The following is a 22150-nucleotide window of genomic DNA, read 5'->3' as shown; positions in this document are numbered from 1 at the left end:
TTATTTAACTGAGTCTGTGCTGTTCTCTCTAGAGTGGGCGGTTATTGAACACATTATAATTACCAGAGTTAATTGCCCCATTAGGGGGGGAAGGGGGGGTGCAGGATTAGTAACAGTGTAACTGGCTCATTACAGATGTAAACTGCTCAGTTAGAGACTGTTATGGGGGCAGTTTGTGAGGCATTTGGGTTGTACAAGACTAAATACATTAAACTGTGGCACTAGTTTACCAAGACTGTCACTTGTTGAGCTAAATGAGTTTTGGTATTCAGTTCCTGAGCCCATTATGTGCCTCTTATCCTTTTTTTGTGCCGCCCACGGGATGGGTATGGGGTCCACTACCACCCACGGGATGGGTATGGGGTCCACTACCACCCACGGGATGGGTATGGGGTCCACTACCACCCACAGCAGGGGTATGGGGTCCACTACCACCCACGGGATGGGTATGGGGTCCACTACCACCCACAGCAGGGGTATGGGGTCCACTACCACCCACGGGATGGGTATGGGGTCCACTACCACCCACGGGATGGGTATGGGGTCCACTACCACCCACAGCAGGGGTATGGGGTCCACTACCACCCACGGGATGGGTATGGGGTCCACTACCACCCACAGCAGGGGTATGGGGTCCGCTACCACCCACGGGATGGGTATGGGGTCCACTACCACCCACAGCAGGGGTATGGGGTCCACTACCACCCACAGGATGGGTATGGGGTCCACTACCACCCACAGCAGGGGTATGGGGTCCACTACCACCCACAGGAGGGGTATGGGGTCCGCTACCACCCACAGGAGGGGAATGGGGTCCACTACCACCCACAGGAGAGGTATGGGGTCCGCTACCACCCACAGGAGGGGTATGGGGTCCGCTACCACCCACAGGAGGGGTATGGGGTCCGCTAACACCCACAGGAGGGGTATGGGGGTCCACTACCACCCACATGGGGGGTATGGGGTCCACTACCACCCATGGGAGGGGTATGGGGTCCACTACCACCCACAGGAGGGGTATGGGGTCCACTACCACCCACAGGAGGGGTATGGGGTCCACTACCACCCACGGGAGGGGTATGGGGTCCACTACCACCCACAGGAGGGGTATGGGGTCCACTACCACCCACAGGAGGGGTATGGGGTCCACTACCACTCACAGGAGGGGTATGGGGTCCACTACCACCCACAGGAGGGGTATGGGGTCCACTACCACCCACAGGAGGAAGTATGGGGGTCCACTACCACCCACAGGAGTGGTATGGGGTCCACTACCACCCACAGGAGGAGTATGGGGTCCACTACCACCCACAGGAGGGGTATGGGGTCCACTACCACCCACAGGATGGGTATGGGGTCCACTACCACCCACAGGATGGGTATGGGGTCCACTACCACCCACAGGAGTGGTATGGGGTCCACTACCACCCACAGGATGGGTATGCGGTCCACTACCACCCACAGGATGGGTATGGGGTCCACTACCACCCACAGGAGGGGTATGGGGTCCACTACCACCCACAGGAGGGGTATGGGGTCCACTACCACCCACAGGATGGGTATGGGGTCCACTACCACCCACAGGATGGGTATGGGGTCCACTACCACCCACAGGAGGAAGTATGGGGGTCCACTACCACCCACAGGAGGGGTATGGGGTCCACTACCACCCACAGGAGTGGTATGGGGTCCACTACCACCCACAGGAGGGGTATGGGGTCCACTACCACCCACAGGAGGGGTATGGGGTCCACTACCACCCACAGGAGGGGTATGGGGTCCACTACCACCCACAGGAGGGGTATGGGGTCCACTACCACCCACAGGAGGGGTATGGGGTCCACTACCACCCACAGGAGTGGTATGGGGTCCACTACCACCCACAGGAGTGGTATGGGGTCCACTACCACCCACAGGAGGGGTATGGGGTCCACTACCACCCACAGGAGGGGTATGGGGTCCACTACCACCCACAGGATGGGTATGGGGTCCACTACCACCCACAGGAGGGGTATGGGGTCCACTACCACCCACAGGAGGGGTATGGGGTCCACTACCACCCACAGGAGGGGTATGGGGTCCACTACCACCCACAGGATGGGTATGGGGTGCATAATCCACGAACAAAATCAAAATAAGTTTTAATTTTAGCAAGTAATAATGTATTAGAACCTGAGAACGATGTGAGAAATCTTAACGCAGCCACTAGGATATCCTGAAGTAGGATATCCTGAAGTAGGATATCCTGAAGTAGGATATCCTGAAGTATAATATCCTGAAGTAGGATATCCTGAAGAAGAATATCCTGAAGTAGGATATCCTGAAGTAGAATATCCTGAAGTAGAATATCCTGAAGTAGGATATCCTGAAGTAAAATATCCTGAAGTAGGATATCCTGAAGTAGAATATCCTGAAGTAGGATATCCTGAAGTAGGATATCCTGAACTAGAATATCCTGAACTAGAATATCCTGAAGTAGAATATCCTGAAGTAGAATATCCTGAAGTAGGATATCCTGAAGTACGATATCCTGAAGTAGGATATCCTGAAGTAGGATATCCTGAAGTAGGATATCCTGAAGTAGGATGTCCAATTAACTCCCAAAGAGCCCTGGAGAGGCTCAGTAGGGGGTGTCAAGGCGAATTTATGCCCCGTTTTCAGCCCATGAGTCCTCTGGTTGGTTAGGTTAGGGCACTTCAGCACGACGTTGTGACGTATTGGGAACGCTGGCGAGAACAGGTTGGGCACAGTCTGCACACCAGCGTGATCAAGCAGCTTGTGGGGGTCCTCCTCATGTGGCCCCATTCCTGCCTCTCTTGTCTTAAACACACACAGACACATCACTGGACAAAGCCGGCAATTAGGGAGCCATTACTGTGTCCTCGACCAATCAGGCGCCGGGGTGACGAGCCGGGGGCAGTCGGCAGACCTCGCAGAGACCACAGACCTCGTAGAGAGGCCGCAGACCTCCTGGAGAGGCCGCAGACCTCCTGGAGAGGCCGCAGACCTCCTGGAGAGGCCGCAGACCTCGTAGTGAGGCCGCAGACCTCCTGGAGAGGCCGCAGACCTGAGAGAGACCACAGACCTGAGAGAGACCACAGACCTGAGAGAGACCACAGACCTGAGAGAGGCCACAGACTTCCACGAGAGGCCACAGACCTGAGAGAGACCACAGACCTGAGAGAGGCCACAGACCTAAGAGAGACCACAGACCTGAGAGAGACCACAGACCTGAGAGAGGCCACAGACCTAAGAGAGACCACAGACCTGAGAGAGACCACAGACCTGAGAGAGGCCACAGACCTAAGAGAGACCACAGACCTGAGAGAGACCACAGACCTGAGAGAGACCACAGACCTGAGAGAGACCACAGACCTGAGAGAGACCACAGACCTGAGAGAGACCACAGACCTGAGAGAGGCCACAGACTTCCACGAGAGGCCACAGACCTGAGAGAGACCACAGACCTGAGAGAGACCACAGACCTGAGAGAGACCACAGACCTGAGAGAGACCACAGACCTGAGAGAGACCACAGACCTAAGAGAGACCACAGACCTGAGAGAGACCACAGACCTGAGAGAGACCACAGACCTGAGAGAGACCACAGACCTGAGACCACAGACCTGAGAGAGACCACAGACCTGAGAGAGACCACAGGCCTGAGAGAGACCACAGACCTGAGAGAGACCACAGACCTGAGAGAGACCACAGGCCTGAGAGAGACCACAGACCTGAGAGAGACCACAGACCTGAGAGAGACCACAGACCTGAGAGAGACCACAGACCTGAGAGAGACCACAGACCTGAGAGAGGCCACAGACTTCCACGAGAGGCCACAGACCTGAGAGACCACAGACCTGAGAGAGACCACAGACCTGAGAGAGGCCACAGACTTCCACGAGAGGCCACAGAGCTGAGAGAGACCACAGACCTGAGAGAGGCCACAGACCTGAGAGAGGCCACAGACCTAAGAGAGACCACAGACCTGAGAGAGACCACAAACCTGAGAGAGACCACAGACCTGAGAGAGACCACAAACCTGAGAGAGACCACAGACCTGAGAGAGACCACAGACCTGAGAGAGACCACAGACCCCACAGCCATACACCACTCAGGAATCCTATATCTTCTCCCAGTCTCACTTCAGCCATATCTCCACCCCCCCCCCCCCCCCCACACACACACACACACACACTTGACAGTCCTGTGGCCCCTGTGGCCCGCGGAGACCACGGGGGGCCCTTGACTGGTTCACGACAAGAGCCGCTTCACTTGACAGCTCATTTACAAAACATGAAACAGTTTGCCAAAGAGACGGCAAGAAAGGCGCCGACTGTACGACACTTTTTCCCGCCAATTTTTGGCTTCGCTTGGCTTTCATATTAGCGAAGAAAAAACTGAATTGTATACATTTTGTTATTTCTATTGAACGTTCTATGGTCCTATCCAATCCCTTGTACCTGTCCCCCCAACCCACGTACCTGTCCCCCATCCCACGTCCTCTCTATCCTCGGGTATGGTCGTTTCGGACACGAGACGATTCGTATTCGAAGTTCGTTTTCTGTTTGTTAAAACCGTATATATTGTTATGCTAGGATGTATTAGCTTAGTTTAGGCTGTATTTCGCTCGGTTGGGTTGGGTTGGGTTAGGTTGGGTTGGGTTGGGTTAGGTTAGGTTAGGTTAGGTTAGGTTAGGTTAGGTTGAGTTGGGTTAGGTTAAGTTTGGTAGGCTTGAAAACACCAGCCCTACCTAACATCAGCCGTACCCAACACCAGGGGCCAGATTCACGAAGCAGTTACGCAAGTACTTACGAACCTGTACATCTTTTCTCAATCTTTGGCAGCTTTGTTTACAATTATTAAACAGCTAATGAGCTCCGAAGTACCAGGAGGCTGTTTATAACAATAACAACAGTTGATTGGGAAGTTTTCATGCTTGTAAACTGTTTAATATATGTAACCAAAGCCGTCAAAGATTGAGGAAAGATGTACACTTTCGAAAGTGCTTGCGTAACTGCTTCGTGAATCTGGCCCAAGGTTGATGCTGGGATGGTTGTGGCTGGGGTAGTTAAGGAACACACACACACACACACACACACACACACACACACACACACACACACACACACACACACACACACACACACACACACACACACACACACACATAATTAGGCGAAGGGAGCAGGAGGCTGAACACAAGGTACCATCTGGGAGGTGAAATCCTACAAGAGTCAAATAGAGAGAAAGATCTGGGGGTTGATATCACACCGAACTTGTCCCCAGAGGCCCACATCAAAAGGATATCATCAGCGGCATATACTAGACTGGTCAATATAAGAACTGCCTTTAGAAACTTGTGTAAGGAATCGTTCAGAACCCTGTATACCACTTATGTAAGACCAATCCTGGAGTATGCAGCTCCAGCCTGGAGTCCATACCTAGTTAAACACAAGACGAAGTTAGAGAAGATTCAGAGGTATGCCACCATACTGGTCCCGGAACTGAGAGGAATGAGTTACGAGGAAAGGCTAAAGGAGCTGAACCTCACATCCCTGGAAAACAGAAGAGTAAGGGGAGACATGATAACCACCTACAAAATTCTCAGGGGAATTGACAGGGTGGACAAAGACAAACTCTTCAGCACGGGTGGGACACGAACAAGAGGACACAGGTGGAAACTTAGTACCCAGATGAGCCACAGAGACGTATAAAGAATTTTTTCAGTGTCAGAATAGTTAACAGATGGAATGCACTAGGAAGTGATGTGGTGGAGGCTGACACCATTCACAGTTTCAAATGTAGATATGATAGAGCCCAATAGGCTCAGGAATCTGTACACCAGTTGATTGAGAGTTGAGAGGCGGGACCAAAGAGCCAGAGCTCAACCCCCGCAAACACAACTAGGTGAGTACAATTAGGTGAGTACACACACACACACACACACACACCACCTGCCCAACACCCACAAAGTCGGTTAAACAACCTTGTGTCTAGCCAGCAACTGGTTGGGTGACCACACGATCTTAATAGTGTGGTTGGGTGGTCTTAATAGCTTCCCTGTCTCCCCTAACAAAGACAAACCAAGCAAAGCACACACAAACAAACTCATTATATCATTACCATCTCCCGGAGTCGCTATCGAACCAGAGTCTCGAGTATGTCGCTGAAGAAACAGTGTTATCACCTCACACACCGACAACAACGTACGTCAGAAATAAACACAACTGTGCAGCGCCGCGTACCTGTGTGATTACACAGGTACTGCAACGTACCTGTGCAAGTACATACACTCAGTGTCGTGCGTGTATGTACCTGCAGGAGCCAGGATTTAGCTCTTGGACCCCGCCTTTCTAACTATTGGTTGTCTAATATGTTGACTCACGACCATATTTTCTCCAGGTTGGCGTTCGATTCCCGATGGTCCAAGACGGTTGAGCACAGCTTCTTCGCTCCGTCTTATCCCAGCTCCTTATCCTCATATCCCTCCTAGGTGCTGTGCTACCCCCCCCCCCTGGCTTAGTGCTTTCTCCCCATACTTCCCTCTACACATGCTTAGAACAATGGGTTATTGAACTCTTAAGGTGTTCAGATGATCACAAATATATTAAATCTGAATATTTATTCTGTCCTTTCAGGATTCCACTGTCCCACCACTGGTTGTGGACCCGTCCCATGTCCCACCACTGGCTGTGGACCCATCCCATATCCCACCACTGGCTGTGGACCCATCCCATATCCCACCACTGGCTGTGAGCCCATCCCATATCCCACCACAGGCTGTGGACCCATCCCATATCCCACCACTGGCTGTGAACCCATCCCATGTCCCTCCACTGGCTGTGGACCCGTCCCATGCCCCACCACTGGCTGTGGACCCATCCCATGCCCCACCACTGGCTGTGGACCCGTCCCATGCCCCACCACTGGCTGTGGACCCATCCCGTGCCCCACCACTGGCTGTGGACCCATCCCATGCCCCAACACTGGCTGTGGACCCATCCCATGCCCCACCACTGGCTGTGGACCCATCCCATGTCCCATCACTGGTTGTGGACCCATCCCATATTCCACCTGAAGGAGCAATACGAACCATATAAAACTGTGGACCTCTGAGCAGATGGCCAGTTCGGATAACAGAGAGGCCAGTTAATCTGATAACAGAGAGGCCAGTTAATCTGATAACAGAGAGGCCAGTTAATCGGATAACAGAGAGGCCAGTTAATCTGATAACAGAGAGCCCAGTTAATCTGATAACAGAGAGGCCAGTTAATCTGATAACAGAGAGGCCAGTTAATCGGATAACAGAGAGGCCAGTTAATCGGATAACAGAGAGGCCAGTTAATCGGATGAAACCCAGTGAATAGATAATGATCAAATAAATATAAATCCTAGCTACTCCCCTCTGATAACCGGCCTCAGAGTCAATTAATCATCCGAACTTAATATCGTATAGAAATAATACAAGAAATAGAAGAATTCAATTAACCTAAACTATTGGCAACCGGAAATATGTAAATGGTTAGGAATTAATTCGTCCACAATATCCGTCACAAGAATTAGATCAACTCCGGATAAAAAAAATGGTGAAGATAGATAAAATCGGATGAAATACATGGCGGGAGATAATGTCCGGCGTCACAGAGTGGAACAAGAGGTTACAGTTATGTGTGAGAGAATGCTGCCTCTCAGCGCCCTCTTTCCCCTTCAAAGCACAATGGATCACGTCCCAGGCTCGGATCCCACCAAAGGAATCCAATCGCATAAATCTTTTGAATGACAGAAATGCGATAAAGGATCGAGACGCCCTGGGGGGGGGGTGTACTACCACGGCTGTGAAGGGCAGGGGGAATCCGGTAGCATGTATATGGTATTCATAGGTCCTTTACAACAGGTAATTGAGTTTATAGTCGCCTCGTGTTGACTAAACAATGCCCCGCTGCTGGCGGGATTACCTACGATAATATAACATACTAATGGAAGCTGAAGTTGTGGAGGGGGGGTGGGGGTGCAGGATTAGTAACTGTGCAATTGGCTCATTACAGATGTAAACTGCTTGGCTTAGAGACTGTCGTCATCCAGTTCTTGAACCAATTGTGGCATAATAAAAACTATTGATATGTGCTCATTAAACTGTGTAATTAGCTTATCAAGACTGCAATTTGCTTAGTTAAATGAACTTGGGGTTCAGTTCCTGAACCCACTTTGTGCCTCTGTAACCCTTTTTACTGCCGCCCACGAGATGGGTATGGGGTCCACCACCACCCACGGGATGGGTATGGGGTTCACTCTCCCACACGTGATGGGTATGGGGTCCACCACCACCCACGGGATGGGTATGGGGTCCACTACCGCCCATGGGATGGGTATGGGGTCCACTACCACCCACGGGATGGGTATGGGGTCCACTACCGCCCATGGGATGGGTATGGGGTCCACTACCACCCACGGGATGGGTATGGGGTCCACCATCACCCACGGAAAGAGTATGGGGTGCATAATAAATGAACAATATGGAATGACGACCAGACCACACACTAGAAAGTGAAGGGACGACGACGTTTCGGTCCGTCCTAGACCAATCAGTCCATGACGGACCGAAACGTCGTCGTCTCTTCATCATCTGAGTTATGGTTATTCATCATATCATCAGCCCCGTTATTGTGACTCATCGTCTGCAAACAATATCGAATAATATAAAAAAAATCAATTTATTTAGTAGACAATCAGAAGATGAATTATTCAGATTAAAGTCTCTTGGTTAATCTTAGCACGAGTAATATGGTCATGCAGATTCATATGTAATCAGATCACGTCCCTGTGATCAGTGGCAGGTGTTCTGATTGACGGCTAGAGCACAGCTGTCCATCAGTGTGCCCTCAGGACACAGGTGTCTCTGATGCTGCTTGCTCTCGGCTCTATGTGGCCCCCCTGGCTCTATGTGGCTTCCTGGCTCTATGTGGCCCCCCTGGCCCTATGTGGCCCCCCTGGCTCTGTGACCCTTGGCTCTATGTGGCCCCCCCTGGCTCTGTGACCCCTGGCTCTGTGACCCCTGGCTCTGTGACCCCTGGCTCTATGACACCTGGCACTGTGACCCCTGGCTCTGTGACCCCTGGCTCTGTGAAACCTGGCTCTGTGACCCCTGGCTCTGTGACCCCTGGCTCTGTGACCTCTGACTCTGTGACCCCTGGCTCTGTGACCCCTGGCTCTGTGACCCCTGGCTCTGTAACCTCTGACTCTGTGACCCCTGGCTCTGTGACCCCTGGCTCTGTGACCCCTGGCACTGTGACCCCTGGCTCTGTGACCCCTGGCTCTGTGACCCCTGGCTCTGTGACCCCTGGCTCTGTAACCTCTGACTCTGTGACCCCTGGCTCTGTGACCCCTGGCTCTGTGACCTCTGACTCTGTGACCCCTGGCTCTGTGACCCCTGGCTCTGTGACCCCTGGCTCTGTGACCCCTGGCTCTGTGACCTCTGACTCTGTGACCCCTGGCTCTGTGACCCCTGGCTCTGTGACCCCTGGCTCTGTAACCTCTGACTCTGTGACCCCTGGCACTGTGACCCCTGGCTCTGTGACCCCTGGCACTGTGACCCCTGGCTCTGTGACCCCTGGCTCTGTGACCCCTGGCTCTGTGACCTCTGACTCTGTGACCCCTGACTCTGTGACCCCTGGCAATGTGACCCCTGGCTCTGTGACCCCTGGCTCTGTGACCCCTGGCTCTGTGACCCCTGGCTCTGTGACCCCTGGCTCTGTGACCCCTGGCTCTGTGACCTCTGACTCTGTGACCCCTGACTCTGTGACCCCTGGCAATGTGACCCCTGGCTCTGTGACCCCTGGCTCTGTGACCCCTGGCTCTGTGACCCCTGGCTCTGTGACCTCTGACTCTGTGACCCCTGGCTCTGTGACCCCTGGCTCTGTGACCCCTGGCTCTGTGACCTCTGACTCTGTGACCCCTGGCTCTGTGACCCCTGGCTCTGTGACCCCTGGCTCTGTGACCCCTGGCTCTGTGACCCCTGGCTCTGTAACCTCTGACTCTGTGACCCCTGGCACTGTGACCCCTGGCTCTGTGACCCCTGGCACTGTGACCCCTGGCTCTGTGACCCCTGGCTCTGTGACCTCTGACTCTGTGACCCCTGACTCTGTGACCCCTGGCAATGTGACCCCTGGCTCTGTGACCCCTGGCTCTGTGACCCCTGGCTCTGTGACCCCTGGCTCTGTGACCCCTGGCTCTGTAACCTCTGACTCTGTGACCCCTGGCACTGTGACCCCTGACTCTGTGACCCCTGGCAATGTGACCCCTGGCTCTGTGACCCCTGGCTCTGTGACCCCTGGCTCTGTGACTCCTGGCTCTGTGACCCCTGGCTCTGTGACCCCTGGCTCTGTAACCTCTGACTCTGTGACCCCTGGTTCTGTGTTGGGGGCGTCGGTGCCAGTGTTGGGGGCGTCGGTGCCAGTGTTGGCGGCGTCGGTGCCAGTGTTGGCAGCGTCGGTGCCAGTGTTGGCGGCGTCGGTGCCAGTGTTGGTGGCGTCGGTGCCAGTGTTGGGGGCGTCGGTGCCAGTGTTGGGGGCGTCGGTGCCAGTGTTGGCAGCGTCGGTGCCAGTGTTGGCGGCGTCGGTGCCAGTGTTGGCGGCGTCGGTGCCAGTGTTGGGGGCGTCGGTGCCAGTGTTGGCAGCGTCGGTGCCAGTGTTGGCGGCGTCGGTGCCAGTGTTGGCGGCGTCGGTGCCAGTGTTGGGGGCGTCGGTGCCAGTGTTGGCGGCGTCGGTGCCAATGTTGGCGGCGTCGGTGCCAGTGTTGGCGGCGTCGGTGCCAGTGTTGGCGGCGTCGGTGCCAGTGTTGGCGGCGTCGGTGCCAGTGTTGGCGGCGTCGGTGCCAGTGTTGGCGGCGTCGGTGCCAGTGTTGGCGACAATGGGGCAGTAGAAGAGGTGGGCTTCAGGGGTGAGGGCCGGGGGGCAGGAGGCGGCCCCACACGCTCCAGGCCCGCCACCAGCGACATTGTCCTCACAACCATGGGTTCGATCCCAATACCGGACAACCTGGCCGCCTGGCGGACCTCCAGTGGGCACCGCTGCTCTCCCCTCCACGACCTGCTCGCCTGCCTCACACTGCCCATTATGTTAACCCAAACACCTTTGTAAGGTGTTTGCCCTAAAGAAATTTTGCTAGCGTTTGTGAACCCTTTGCGAATAGGGGAAATCAGAGACCAATCAGGATGGAATATGGACAGAAAATCATGCGCTCGTGCCCCATAGAGCTGGTAATCAGAAGGAGGATAAGGAGACAGGATATCCTGAGTGCGTATAGGGTATATAAGACAGGCAAGAGGGTAATGTATAGGGTAGTGGTGCCATCTCTGGGAGTGAACCAGAACCATCCTTCACGTATCCGGGCCCCAGTCTTCCAGCGACCATCAGCTTAGACCAGTCAGGTATCTCCCCACGAGGCTCCTAAGCACTCGCCAAGCCAAACTGCGAAACAAATTAGTAATTTGAAGCACAGGAATAAGGGCCGGCCGGCAATTACCGTGGAGGTGTGGTTCAGCCAATGGCAGACACGCCTCCCAAACTGTTCCCGCGGTTAGGTCCGGACGCGGGAAGGGGGGGGGGGGGGGGGGGAAGGGGACCTACAAGTCAAGCTGATTAAATTTTTAAATTTTTAAATTTTGCCCCGAGGGGCGAGTTTATTGGGCAGCGCCACTCATCTTGTGAGTGGACACACCGCCATAGCAGCATGTACAACACTCCCCAAAAGGAAGAAAGCCCGCTGGGTTGTTCATCCTGTCACTTGTACCCAGACACAGCTGGGACTTGCTTAACTGTCTCAAGTGAACAGCTCCTCAAACAAGAAGATTAACATCTGTCAACCCTTAAACGCTTACGTTATCTTGCGGGTGCAAAATGGGGGAATCTTTTAAGAACAGTATCAATATTTGACAAATAGTGTTTTCCTAATTCAAACAATGTGGGGTTTATTATTCTACACATACTTCTAATGTCTCTCAGGTGTTCACATTCACGTAGATAGTGGTCAAGACGGTGTCCGTCACTCTCACCACAGATTCTGCAACTTCGCTGATCAACAGTTGTTTCCATTCCGTACCTCCATGGATATTTGTATCTAAGACGGATTCTCGCTATTACTGAATCTCTGCCGCGTCCACCTCCTCTTCGTCCATAATGATTGGGGTTGCCAGCTGCAACCATGTTGTACCATCGTACAGATTCACTGGTTTGTGCTTCTATCCTCCTTTCCTCAGTTACCTTGTCACGGTGATGTTGCCTGACAATACCTCTAATTTGTAGTAGAGTCTTAGGTATAAAGTATTCAATATGGTCTCCTTCAGCGCCTTCAGCAGCCAGCACATCTGCCCGTTCATTCCCACATATTCCAACATGGGAGGGGATCCACAGAAACTTGACGACTCTTCCCTGATTGGTAAGTACTCTCACAGCTCTCTTAATTTCAGCGACTATTGCAAGATTTTCTGCCTGATTTTTACTTAGGCTTTGCAGTGCTGCTTTTGAATCGGTGCAAATCACTGCACCATTAGTGTTCCGTTCAAGAAACCTTAACGCCATAACAATGGCAGTTAGCTCTGCTTGCGTTGAAGAGGCATAGTTCTCAATACTCGCTTTTTCTTCATTTCTGCGTTGGAAAGCATTATCCTTAATTACCGTGTATGCTGCACCAGCCCTGCCATTGACAGGATTAGATGACCCGTCAGTGTAGATTTGATCTAGTTCATCTCCGGCTTCTTTATATATATCCTCGAGATACTTGTGCCTCATTTCTTGTGGTATCATGTTGGATTTTTTCGTTGCCATTTCATTGATGATAATCTTGCAAGAGTCATCCTCCCAGGGAGGTAACCTCTCTACAAGCAGGAGCTCACGGGCTTGCTCAAGCAGGTGAAGCTCTTCAAGGTAGCAGACTGATCTGTGATGACATTTTTTGCTTCTCCTATTTCCTCCTGAAAGTAGCACATAACTCGGTTTTTTCTTAGCAATATCATTGTAATGGGGATCTCTGGCTATCCCAATTGCAAGCTTAGCATTCAGCTCCTTAATTCTGCTTTCAACACTGGGAAGGGACAACTCCTCTCGTAGATTGGACGTTTTGGCAGTTCTTGGAACTCCAAGAATGATTGTCATGGCTTCATTCTGAATGCTTTCAAGCCTTTTCATATCGCTTTGGGAGTTGGTGCATAAAACTGGTGCGGCATAGTCTATGACGGAGCGCACATAGGCTGTGTACATCATTTTAAGCACGGCAATAGAGGCTCCATGACCATTCCAGGTCATAGCTTTCAGTGCCCTGAGTCGACTTTTGCATGTTCTTATGAGTTGGCTGAGCTCCTCTTTCTTCCCCTTGTGAGAGCCGACAGTGACGCCAAGGTACCGATAGTGGTCAACCCATTCAAGTGTTACACCGTTAATTTGTAGTTCTCCATTTCTCTTGTGATGAGAGTGTGCTTTAATCTTGTTTGTGGAGAGTGTGAAACCGAGCTCAATACATTTCCTTTCGAGTAGTTCAATGGACTGTTCAATTTTTCCCAAGGTGGGAGCTTGTATTAGGACATCATCTGCATATCCCACTTGGTGTGTTCCTTCCGGAAAATCAATATTTGCAATGGCATTCATAAATACATTGAATAGTGTAGGGCTTAAGACTCCTCCTTGGGGGGTCCCGAGTTCCATATTCATTGTTCTGGAGACTGCTCCATTGAAGCAAACCTTGGCTTTCCTTCCTGTGAGGTAGTCTTCAACCCATTTCATGAGTCTCCCCTTGACACCCATGCATGCAAGCTCGTCCAGGATCGCAATCCCCTGTGCTTTGTTGAAGGCTCCTTTGATATCAACAAATACAGAGTACCTAGCCGTGTCATTAGCCAAGTAATTAACTATACAATTTGCTGTGCTCCGTCCTTTAACAAATCCATTGACCCCCTCCCCTAACCTGCCTATTTTGTGCAACAGTCGGGTTAGGATGATCCTTTCAAGCATCTTGCAAGTGCATGACACGAGACTGATAGGTCTGTAATTACCAGGGTCATTGGGCTTCGGTATGGGAACAATTATTGCGTGTTTCCATTGTGTGGGCAACACTTCACTTAGGAATGACTTGTTAAACAGGTGGAGTAGTGGATTCCCAGACACTGCACACAGTGCATTGAGTATGTCGTAGGTGACGCCATCTTCACCAGGTGCTGTACTTTTACCCTTTTTCAAAGCGCCCCTTACTTCTTGGGCTGTGATTGGTTCCCCATATTCGTCATCACTAGACAGTGCTCTTGTTATCCTAATTCTTCTGTCATCGTGTCGCAGGAGCTGTTCCCTGCTGATTTCTGCAGGGAGGGAAGAGGAGGATGCTGCATCACTCCACTTGTGAATTAGTTCCTCAGCCTTACCCTGGGGGTCTTTGTGAGCCGCAGGCCGGGCTCTACCCCCCTTACCTATCTGAATTTTTGCCCACACTTATCTTGCAGATGTTTCCCGTCCAATAGAGCTCAATATTGGAAGATGGCTCTTCCAATATAGAGCTCGGCCATCTCTTCCAATAGAGCTCGGCTCCAACCCAGAGCCCCTCTTGTGAGACCCAGAGCCCCTCTTGTGAGACCCAGAGCCCCTCTTGTGAGACCCCGAGCTCCTCTTGTGAGACCCAGAGCCCCTCTTGTGAGACCCCGAGCTCCTCTTGTGAGACCCAGAGCCCCTCTTGTGAGACCCCGAGCTCCTCTTGTGAGACCCAGAGCTCCTCTTGTGAGACCCCGAGCTCCTCTTGTGAGACCCCGAGCCCCTCTTGTGAGACCCGGAGCTCCTGTTGTGAGACCCCGAGCTCCTCTTGTGAGACCCCGAGCTCCTCTTGTGAGACCCCGAGCTCCTCTTCCAAGAGTCCAAGGGACGGTTCGAAGCAGCACCTGTTCTCAAGAGCCTCGCGGCAATACTTGTTTCTAATATAATATATTTCCTTTGGCAATTTCACACGGCCATTTTGACCAGTAACTCACGACACACTACGGGCTCACCATAGCCTGTGCTACTTGGAACTTTTTGTTCCAAGTAGCAAATCTTAAACGACAACAACTGACAACACGAGACATACATGACGGAAGACGGAGAAGATAAATGGAGAGAGAGAGAGAGAGAGAGAGAGAGAGAGAGAGAGAGAGAGAGAGACAGAGAGAGAGAGAGAGAGAGAGGCAGAGAAGATGATTGACAGACCGCAAGAAGGAGAGGAAAGGTACCGATGAATGAATTGAGAAGAGATGCTTCACTCGATAAAAGATTGCTTTACGAGTACATGAAGAGAATGTGATGAAAGAGGGGATGCCGAGAGGAAGTGACGTGGCAACAGAGTGATAACAGGTGGACAAGATAACCGGAAAGAGGAGAAGGGGAGGGAACTATCAGGAGAAAGCGCCAGTCCAATTCGCCTCTATGTATAGCACTTGGAAGTCAGGATAAGGATCCTTAGCCAGGATAAGGATTTGGGATGGGACGGAGGGGGGAAGGAATGGTGGCCAACCACTTGTGGACGGTCGGGGATTGAACTCCGACCTGCATGAAGAGTTCTCTTGATTCGCCATTCCGTTCAATATAGAACTGTTCTGACTCATCAAGGGTATGTTCGTATCCCTAGGGCCTGGTTAGTACTAAACGTTCAAACCCATACAACCCATACAACCCACCCAACCTATCGAGACCCTTGTATAGAAAACGCCATGCAACATCACGGTGATTTAACGTGTACTAATACGTAGGAATTTTAATGAGTTGGTCGATTCCGTAATAAATGCGACATATTAAGTGTGAGGACAGGTTGGTGAGTGACTGCATGGTTTTAAAGATGAGTGTGCTTGACTTGAGGTTATCTTGATGTTATCTTGAGATGTTTTCGGGGTTTAGTGTCCCCGCGGCCCGGTCCTCGACCAGGCCTCCACTCCCAGGAAGCTGCCCGTAGCAGCTGACTAACTCCCAGGTACCACTCCCAGGAAGCTGCCCGTGGCAGCTGACTAACTCCCACGTACCTATTTACTGCAAGGTAACAGTTGCATCAGGGTGAAAGAAACTCTGCCCATTGTTTCTCGCCGGCGCCGGGGATCGAACCCGGGACCATAGGATCACGCGTCCAGTGTTCTGTCCACTCAGCCACCGGCTCCCCCCCTATGTCCAACATTCTCCAAAATACAACGAGAGATTAGCAGTCTTTAGCACTGTCCCACAAGGGACCTCTGACACTGCCTGCACTAAGAAACTGGAACCTTGCAACATTAGTGCAGACCTAGCAACGGCACGACCCCCTCCCCCCCCCCTGCAACACACACTGAGGGGACACACAGCTGGAAGACAGTCTGTGTCCAGGTGAGGGACAACACCGCGAGGGGACACTGGTAGAGGCTGGAAACATATTTAATCAGATAAATGTAGCGAAACAGTCGTATTCAGAGAGAATGATAAACAAGGGAGAATGATAAACAAGGGAGGATGATAAACAAGGGAGAATGATAAACAAGGGAGGATGATAAACAAGGGAGGATGATAAACAAGGGAGAATGATAAACAGGGGAGAATGATAAACAAGGGAGGATGATAAACAAGGGAGAATGATAAACAAGGGAGAATGATAAACAAGGGAGAATGATAAACAGGGGAGAATGATAAACAAGGGAGAATGATAAACAAGAGAGAATGATAAACAAGGGAGAATGATAAACAAAGGAGGATGATAAACAGGGGAGAATGATAAACAAGGGAGGATGATAAACAAGGGAGAATGATAAACAAGGGAGAATGATAAACAAGAAAGAATGATAAACAAGGGAGAATGATAAACAAGGGAGAATGATAAACAAGGGAGGATGATAAACAAGGGAGAATGATAAACAAGGGAGAATGATAAACAAGGGAGAATGATAAACAAGGGAGGATGATAAACAAGGGAGAATGATAAACAAGGGAGAATGATAAACAAGGGAGGATGATAAACAAGGGAGAATGATAAACAAGGGAGAATGATAAACAAGGGAGAATGATAAACAGGGGAGAATGATAAACAAGGGAGAATGATAAACAGGGGAGAATGATAAACAGGGGAGAATGATAAACAGGGGAGAATGATAAACAAGAGAGAATGATAAACAGGGGAGAATGATAAACAAGGGAGAATGAAGCCGATTGAAAGATGGTGAAATCAACCAGGAACATTCACAGCTGCCCCCAGCCGTGAGGCAGGTCTGTAGAGCTGGAGCCCGACCCCCCCCCATAAGCACCATCAGTGAAGCACCACCAGGTGAGCCCCACCCACCTACACTCTGACTATTGTAAACAAGAAGAGGAAGAACGAGAAAGTATGAAGATGGAAATACAAAGACCGGATACTGCAGGCTCGGTGAGGTGGAAGAGAAGCAGGGACCTGGGAGAGGCGATACGGAAGGGGAATAATGGAAGGGGAGGAGGAAACAGGAAGGGAAGAGAATACGATGAACACAACAGGACTGGACAAAGAGAAGAACCAGACTGACTGTACACTATGACCAGGAGATAACAGGATGGGACTCATGTATACAGGACGGGACTTATGTATACAAGACGGGAGAGTTATATATACTGGACAGGACTTATGTATACAGGACAGGACTTATGTATACAGGACGGGACTTATGTATACAGGACAGGACTTATGTATACAAGACGGGAGAGTTATGTATACAGGACAGGACTTATGTATACAAGACGGGAGAGTTATATATACTGGACAGGACTTATGTATACAGGACAGGACTTATGTATACAGGACGGGACTTATGTATACAGGACAGGACTTATGTATACAAGACGGGAGAGTTATGTATACAGGACAGGACTTATGTATACAAGACGGGAGAGTTATATATACTGGACAGGACTTATGTATACAGGACAGGACTTATGTATACAGGACGGGACTTATGTATACAGGACAGGACTTATGTATACAAGACGGGAGAGTTATGTATACAGGACAGGACTTATGTATACAAGACGAGAGAGTTATGTATACTGGACAGGACTTATGTATACAGGACAGGACTTATGTATACTGGACAGGACTTATGTATACAGGACAGGACTTATGTATACAAGACGGGAGAGTTATGTATACAGGACAGGACTTATGTATACAAGACGAGAGAGTTATGTATACTGGACAGGACTTATGTATACAGGACAGGACTTATGTATACTGGACAGGACTTATGTATACTGGACAGGACTTATGTATACAAGACGGGAGAGTTATGTATACAGGTCGACAGCAAGTATGACGGAGGATTGAGACGGGGGGGAAGAAGGTAAGGTAGTTATCAGGATAAATCACTAAGCCATTACAGCACTTGGAAAGGATAAGGAAGGGGGGTCAGGATAAGGGTTTGGGATGGGACGGAGGGAAAGGAATGGTGCCCAACCACTTGTGGACCGTCGGGGATTGAACGAGGACCTGCATGAAGCGAGACCGTCCAGCTCAAGTGGTTGGGGAAGTGGTAGTAGTCGACTGTGCCTCGTGGCACAGTCGACTAAGGCGCGTCTGGGATCATCCCGGGCGTAGGTTCGAACCCTCATCACGGCCCTTGTTTGTGACGTGTATGGTTGTTTGTGACGTGTATGGTTCACGTGACGTGTATGGTACCTGCGACACAGCACGCTGCTCGTGGTAAGCTTAACGACCCGTTAAGGACGTGTTCAAACCGTTAAGTTTGTCGTCGATCTCCTTATCCGGCCTCGTGGACAGACCTCTGGTTCAGGATATCATTCGTACACCAATGATATCCCTTTTTAATTCATAATCGAATAATATCCTTTTTTAATTCGTAAACTAGTTATATACTTTTTTTATTGGTAAACGAATGATATCCTTTTTTAAATTCGTAAACGAATGATTTCCTTTTTTAATTCGTAAACGAATGATATCCTTAGTTTATTCGTAAACTAATGATATCCTTTTTGATTAGTAAACGAATGATATCCTTATTTTATTCTTAAACGAATGATATCCTTATTTTATTCTTAAACGAATGATATCCTTTTTTTGATTCGTAAACAAATAATATCCTTATTTTATTCATAAACGAATGATATCCTTTTTTGATTCGTAAACGAATTATATCATTTTTTTTTCTGAGACAACAAGATAACTGGGAGGGTGGTCGGCGGCCTCACAAAGCCTGTGGTGGGAGAACAGCCTTGTTCACTGTTAGGGAACAAGGGAACAACTCAGCGGAGGAAATTGGAGAGTTGTTACTGTAATCACGTCGTTTCCGTTCCCAGTCAAGGCTGTGGGTAATGGAGGCCGATAGGTACTGCTCACGCAAGCCAAGGCGCGCACATACGCCCGCACGCACGCACGCACGCACGGACGCACGCGCACACAACTGCACCTGGCGTGATATCAACTCCCAGGTTTTTCTCTCTCCCAGATTCTTGAAAGATTTCATCTCCCAAATGGTACCTTGTATTTGGCCCTCCTGCTCCCTATACCTATCTTCATTACTTTACATTTACTGAGGTTAAACTCTAGCAGTCATTTGTTGGACCATTTCTTCAGTTCGTCCGGGTCATCTTGAAGTCTCATGCTATTTATTCTCTGTCTTAATCCTTCTCATAATTTTGGCATCATCAGCAAACATTGAGAGGAATGAGTCTGTACCCTCTAGGAGATCATTTACGTATATCAGAAACATGATTGGTCCAAGTACAGAGCCCTGTGGGACTCCACTGGTGACTTCACGCCAATCTGAGGTCTCACCCCTCACTGTAACTCTCTGCTTCCCATTGCTTAGATACTCCCTTATCCACTGGAGCACCCTACTAGTTACTCCTGCCTGTTTCTCCAATTTATGCACTAGCCTCTTATGGGGTAATGTGTCAAAGGCTTTCTGACATTCCAAAAAAACGCAGTCCGCCCAGCCTTCTCTTTCTTATTTAACCCTTGTCACCTGGTCGTAATATCAACTACGACCTGTGAGGTGCAAAAACTATTAAAACCTGTGAGGCAAGATTTGCCAGCGTCAAGATCCCATGTTGGTGGTGTCACGAAGTCCCTTCTCTCCAGATCTGTTACAAGGTTTTTTCTCACGGTGTATATTCACCTATTTGTATTCACCTATTTGTGCTTGCGGGGGTTGAGCTCTGCTCTTTTTGCCCGCCTCTCAACTGTCAATCAACTGTTACTAACTACTTACTAATTTTTCCCCACTACATACACACACCCAGGAAGCAGCCCTTGACAGCTGACTAACTCCCAGGTACCTATTTACTGTTAGGTAGCAGGGGCATCAGGGTGAAAGAAACTCTGCCCATTTGTTTTTCCACCGGCTGCCGGGATCGAACCCCGGTCCCTTGGTCCACGAGTCTTGAGTGCTGGTCACTCAGCCAACCAACCCCAATGTGTGTGTGTGAGAGAGAGAGGGAGGGGGAGAGAGAGAGAGAGAGAGGGGGGGGAGAGAGAGAGAGAGAGAGAGAGAGAGAGAGAGAGAGAGACCGTAGATTGATAAAGGAAAACATGTCTGGAGTCATTACATTAGACAATTAGTTAGAAAGGCGGGATCCAAGAGCTAACAGCTCGATCCTGCGGCCACAAATACTTAATACAAATAGTAAACAGTGTATTATACACATACACACATATAAACAGGACCAACTTATTAAGGAATAGATATATATATGACCAATTTATCATTCAAGCCAGAATTCCTACCATTTGTCCACCCAGACCAGTACCCAGACTCACCTCTCACAGACTCACCTCTCACAGACTCACCTCTCACAGACTCACCTCTCACAGACTCACCTCTCACAGACTCACCTCTCACAGACTCACCTCTCACAGACTCACCTCTCACAGACTCACCTCTCACAGACTCACCTCTCACAGACTCACCTCTCACAGACTCACCTCTCACAGACTCACCTCTCACAGACTCACCTCTCACAGACTCACCTCTCACAGACTCACCTGTATGGTACAATAACACCTGTGATTACTCTGACCTTTGATCACAAAAAAGGTCCCATTTATTGGCACCCCCCTTCCCCTTCCTCCTCTACCTCCCCATCCGTTCCTTTGAATCCTATTCCGACCCTTCCCACATCGTTCCCCTGACTTTCCCTTCCCTCCCCATTCCGACCTTAACCCCATCCGTAATCCTGACACCCCCTGCATTCCGACATTCCGACCCGTTGTGTTAACGACCCCCCCCCCCTCATTCCCCCCTATTTCAAGCCTACTACTCCATCTATTCCCCTCCATTACGATCCTAGCTACACCTTCCGTTCTAGTGTAATGTCCCAGACACTGCTGTTTGTACCGCCTACCCTGTCACCCTTTGTAACGTCTGTGATGTTACCCACTTTGGGATAAAATAGGCTCGCCCTGTCAGCAGTAAACACCCAATATTCCACAGGGGTGAGAGTTAAGAGCACAGTACGACAACACACTGAATTTTGTATCAACAAAGGATAATTACTTGAAATACCTAATTGAAGTCAATGCTGCCACCACTGTGTATTTATGTCTGTAGGTTAGAGTAGCATTTTAAAAGCACTATACAATCAATTTCTGTGGTTGATTGTTCAATAAATCCCTGAACTATATGTTTACCAGATCTCTCACCCTGTCCATGGAGGACAAAAGAAAATGTATATATATGCTGGTTAGCATTGTAAATGTGTGGCCACGTCTGTGGTAGAAAATAATAATAATTATAATAACATACAAAAAACTCTCCCTTCTTTAATACTGTAAAATTTACTAACAAACTCGTTCCTGACTCGCAAAGAGGAAAGTCAAGACTTTGAAAACCAGGAACTTAGAAACCTTCTTTGACAATTACTAAGGATATAATTCTGAATTATTAATTCTGGAACTTGTTGATAATTACATAAGATGTTTATTATTATTATTTATATGCTTTTGAGAATCATGAGATTCTCCAGACAGCCAATCAACTCAGGAAACTCCAGGTGAAATATTCTCAGCAAAATGACTGGATAAATTAACTGAAAAACCAAATAACTTTGGTATTTCAGTGACTGTATTTATTTACATAAATTCTATGTTTGGTAACGAAACATAGAATTTATTATTATTATGAATTAGTGACTAGAATTAGAATATTC

General features: G+C 49.8%; 1 protein-coding gene across 1 annotated transcript; it reads right to left on the bottom strand.

Moving 5' to 3' along the window:
• Window positions 1-2165: 2165 nt before the first annotated feature.
• Window positions 2166-12202, bottom strand: LOC138358758 (uncharacterized). The gene is made up of 4 exons (XM_069316930.1): window positions 12140-12202; window positions 10395-11104; window positions 2876-3067; window positions 2166-2610 (listed from the first exon to the last, which is right to left on the bottom strand). The coding sequence occupies exons 1-4, from the start codon at window positions 12200-12202 to the stop codon at window positions 2166-2168; spliced, it is 1410 nt and encodes a 469-aa protein (XP_069173031.1).
• Window positions 12203-22150: the final 9948 nt, after the last annotated feature.

This window comes from Procambarus clarkii, chromosome 86 (assembly GCF_040958095.1).
Source record: "Procambarus clarkii isolate CNS0578487 chromosome 86, FALCON_Pclarkii_2.0, whole genome shotgun sequence".
Taxonomy (NCBI): domain Eukaryota; kingdom Metazoa; phylum Arthropoda; class Malacostraca; order Decapoda; family Cambaridae; genus Procambarus; species Procambarus clarkii.
This window is presented reverse-complemented; position numbering and strand designations above follow the sequence as displayed.

Bases quoted from the DNA above. Each gene is read 5' to 3' on its own strand.
- LOC138358758 (XM_069316930.1), bottom strand. From the start codon at position 12,202: ATGGTTGCAGCTGGCAACCCCAATCATTATGGACGAAGAGGAGGTGGA. The intron at 3,068-10,394 runs GTCAGAGGTTAC...GGTCTCTCTCAG, and splicing joins ACAGAACCAGGGGTCACAGA to GTCTGCGGCCTCTCCAGGAG. The intron at 2,611-2,875 runs GTAATGGCTCCC...GAGCCTCTCCAG, and splicing joins CCTGATTGGTCGAGGACACA to GGCTCTTTGGGAGTTAATTG.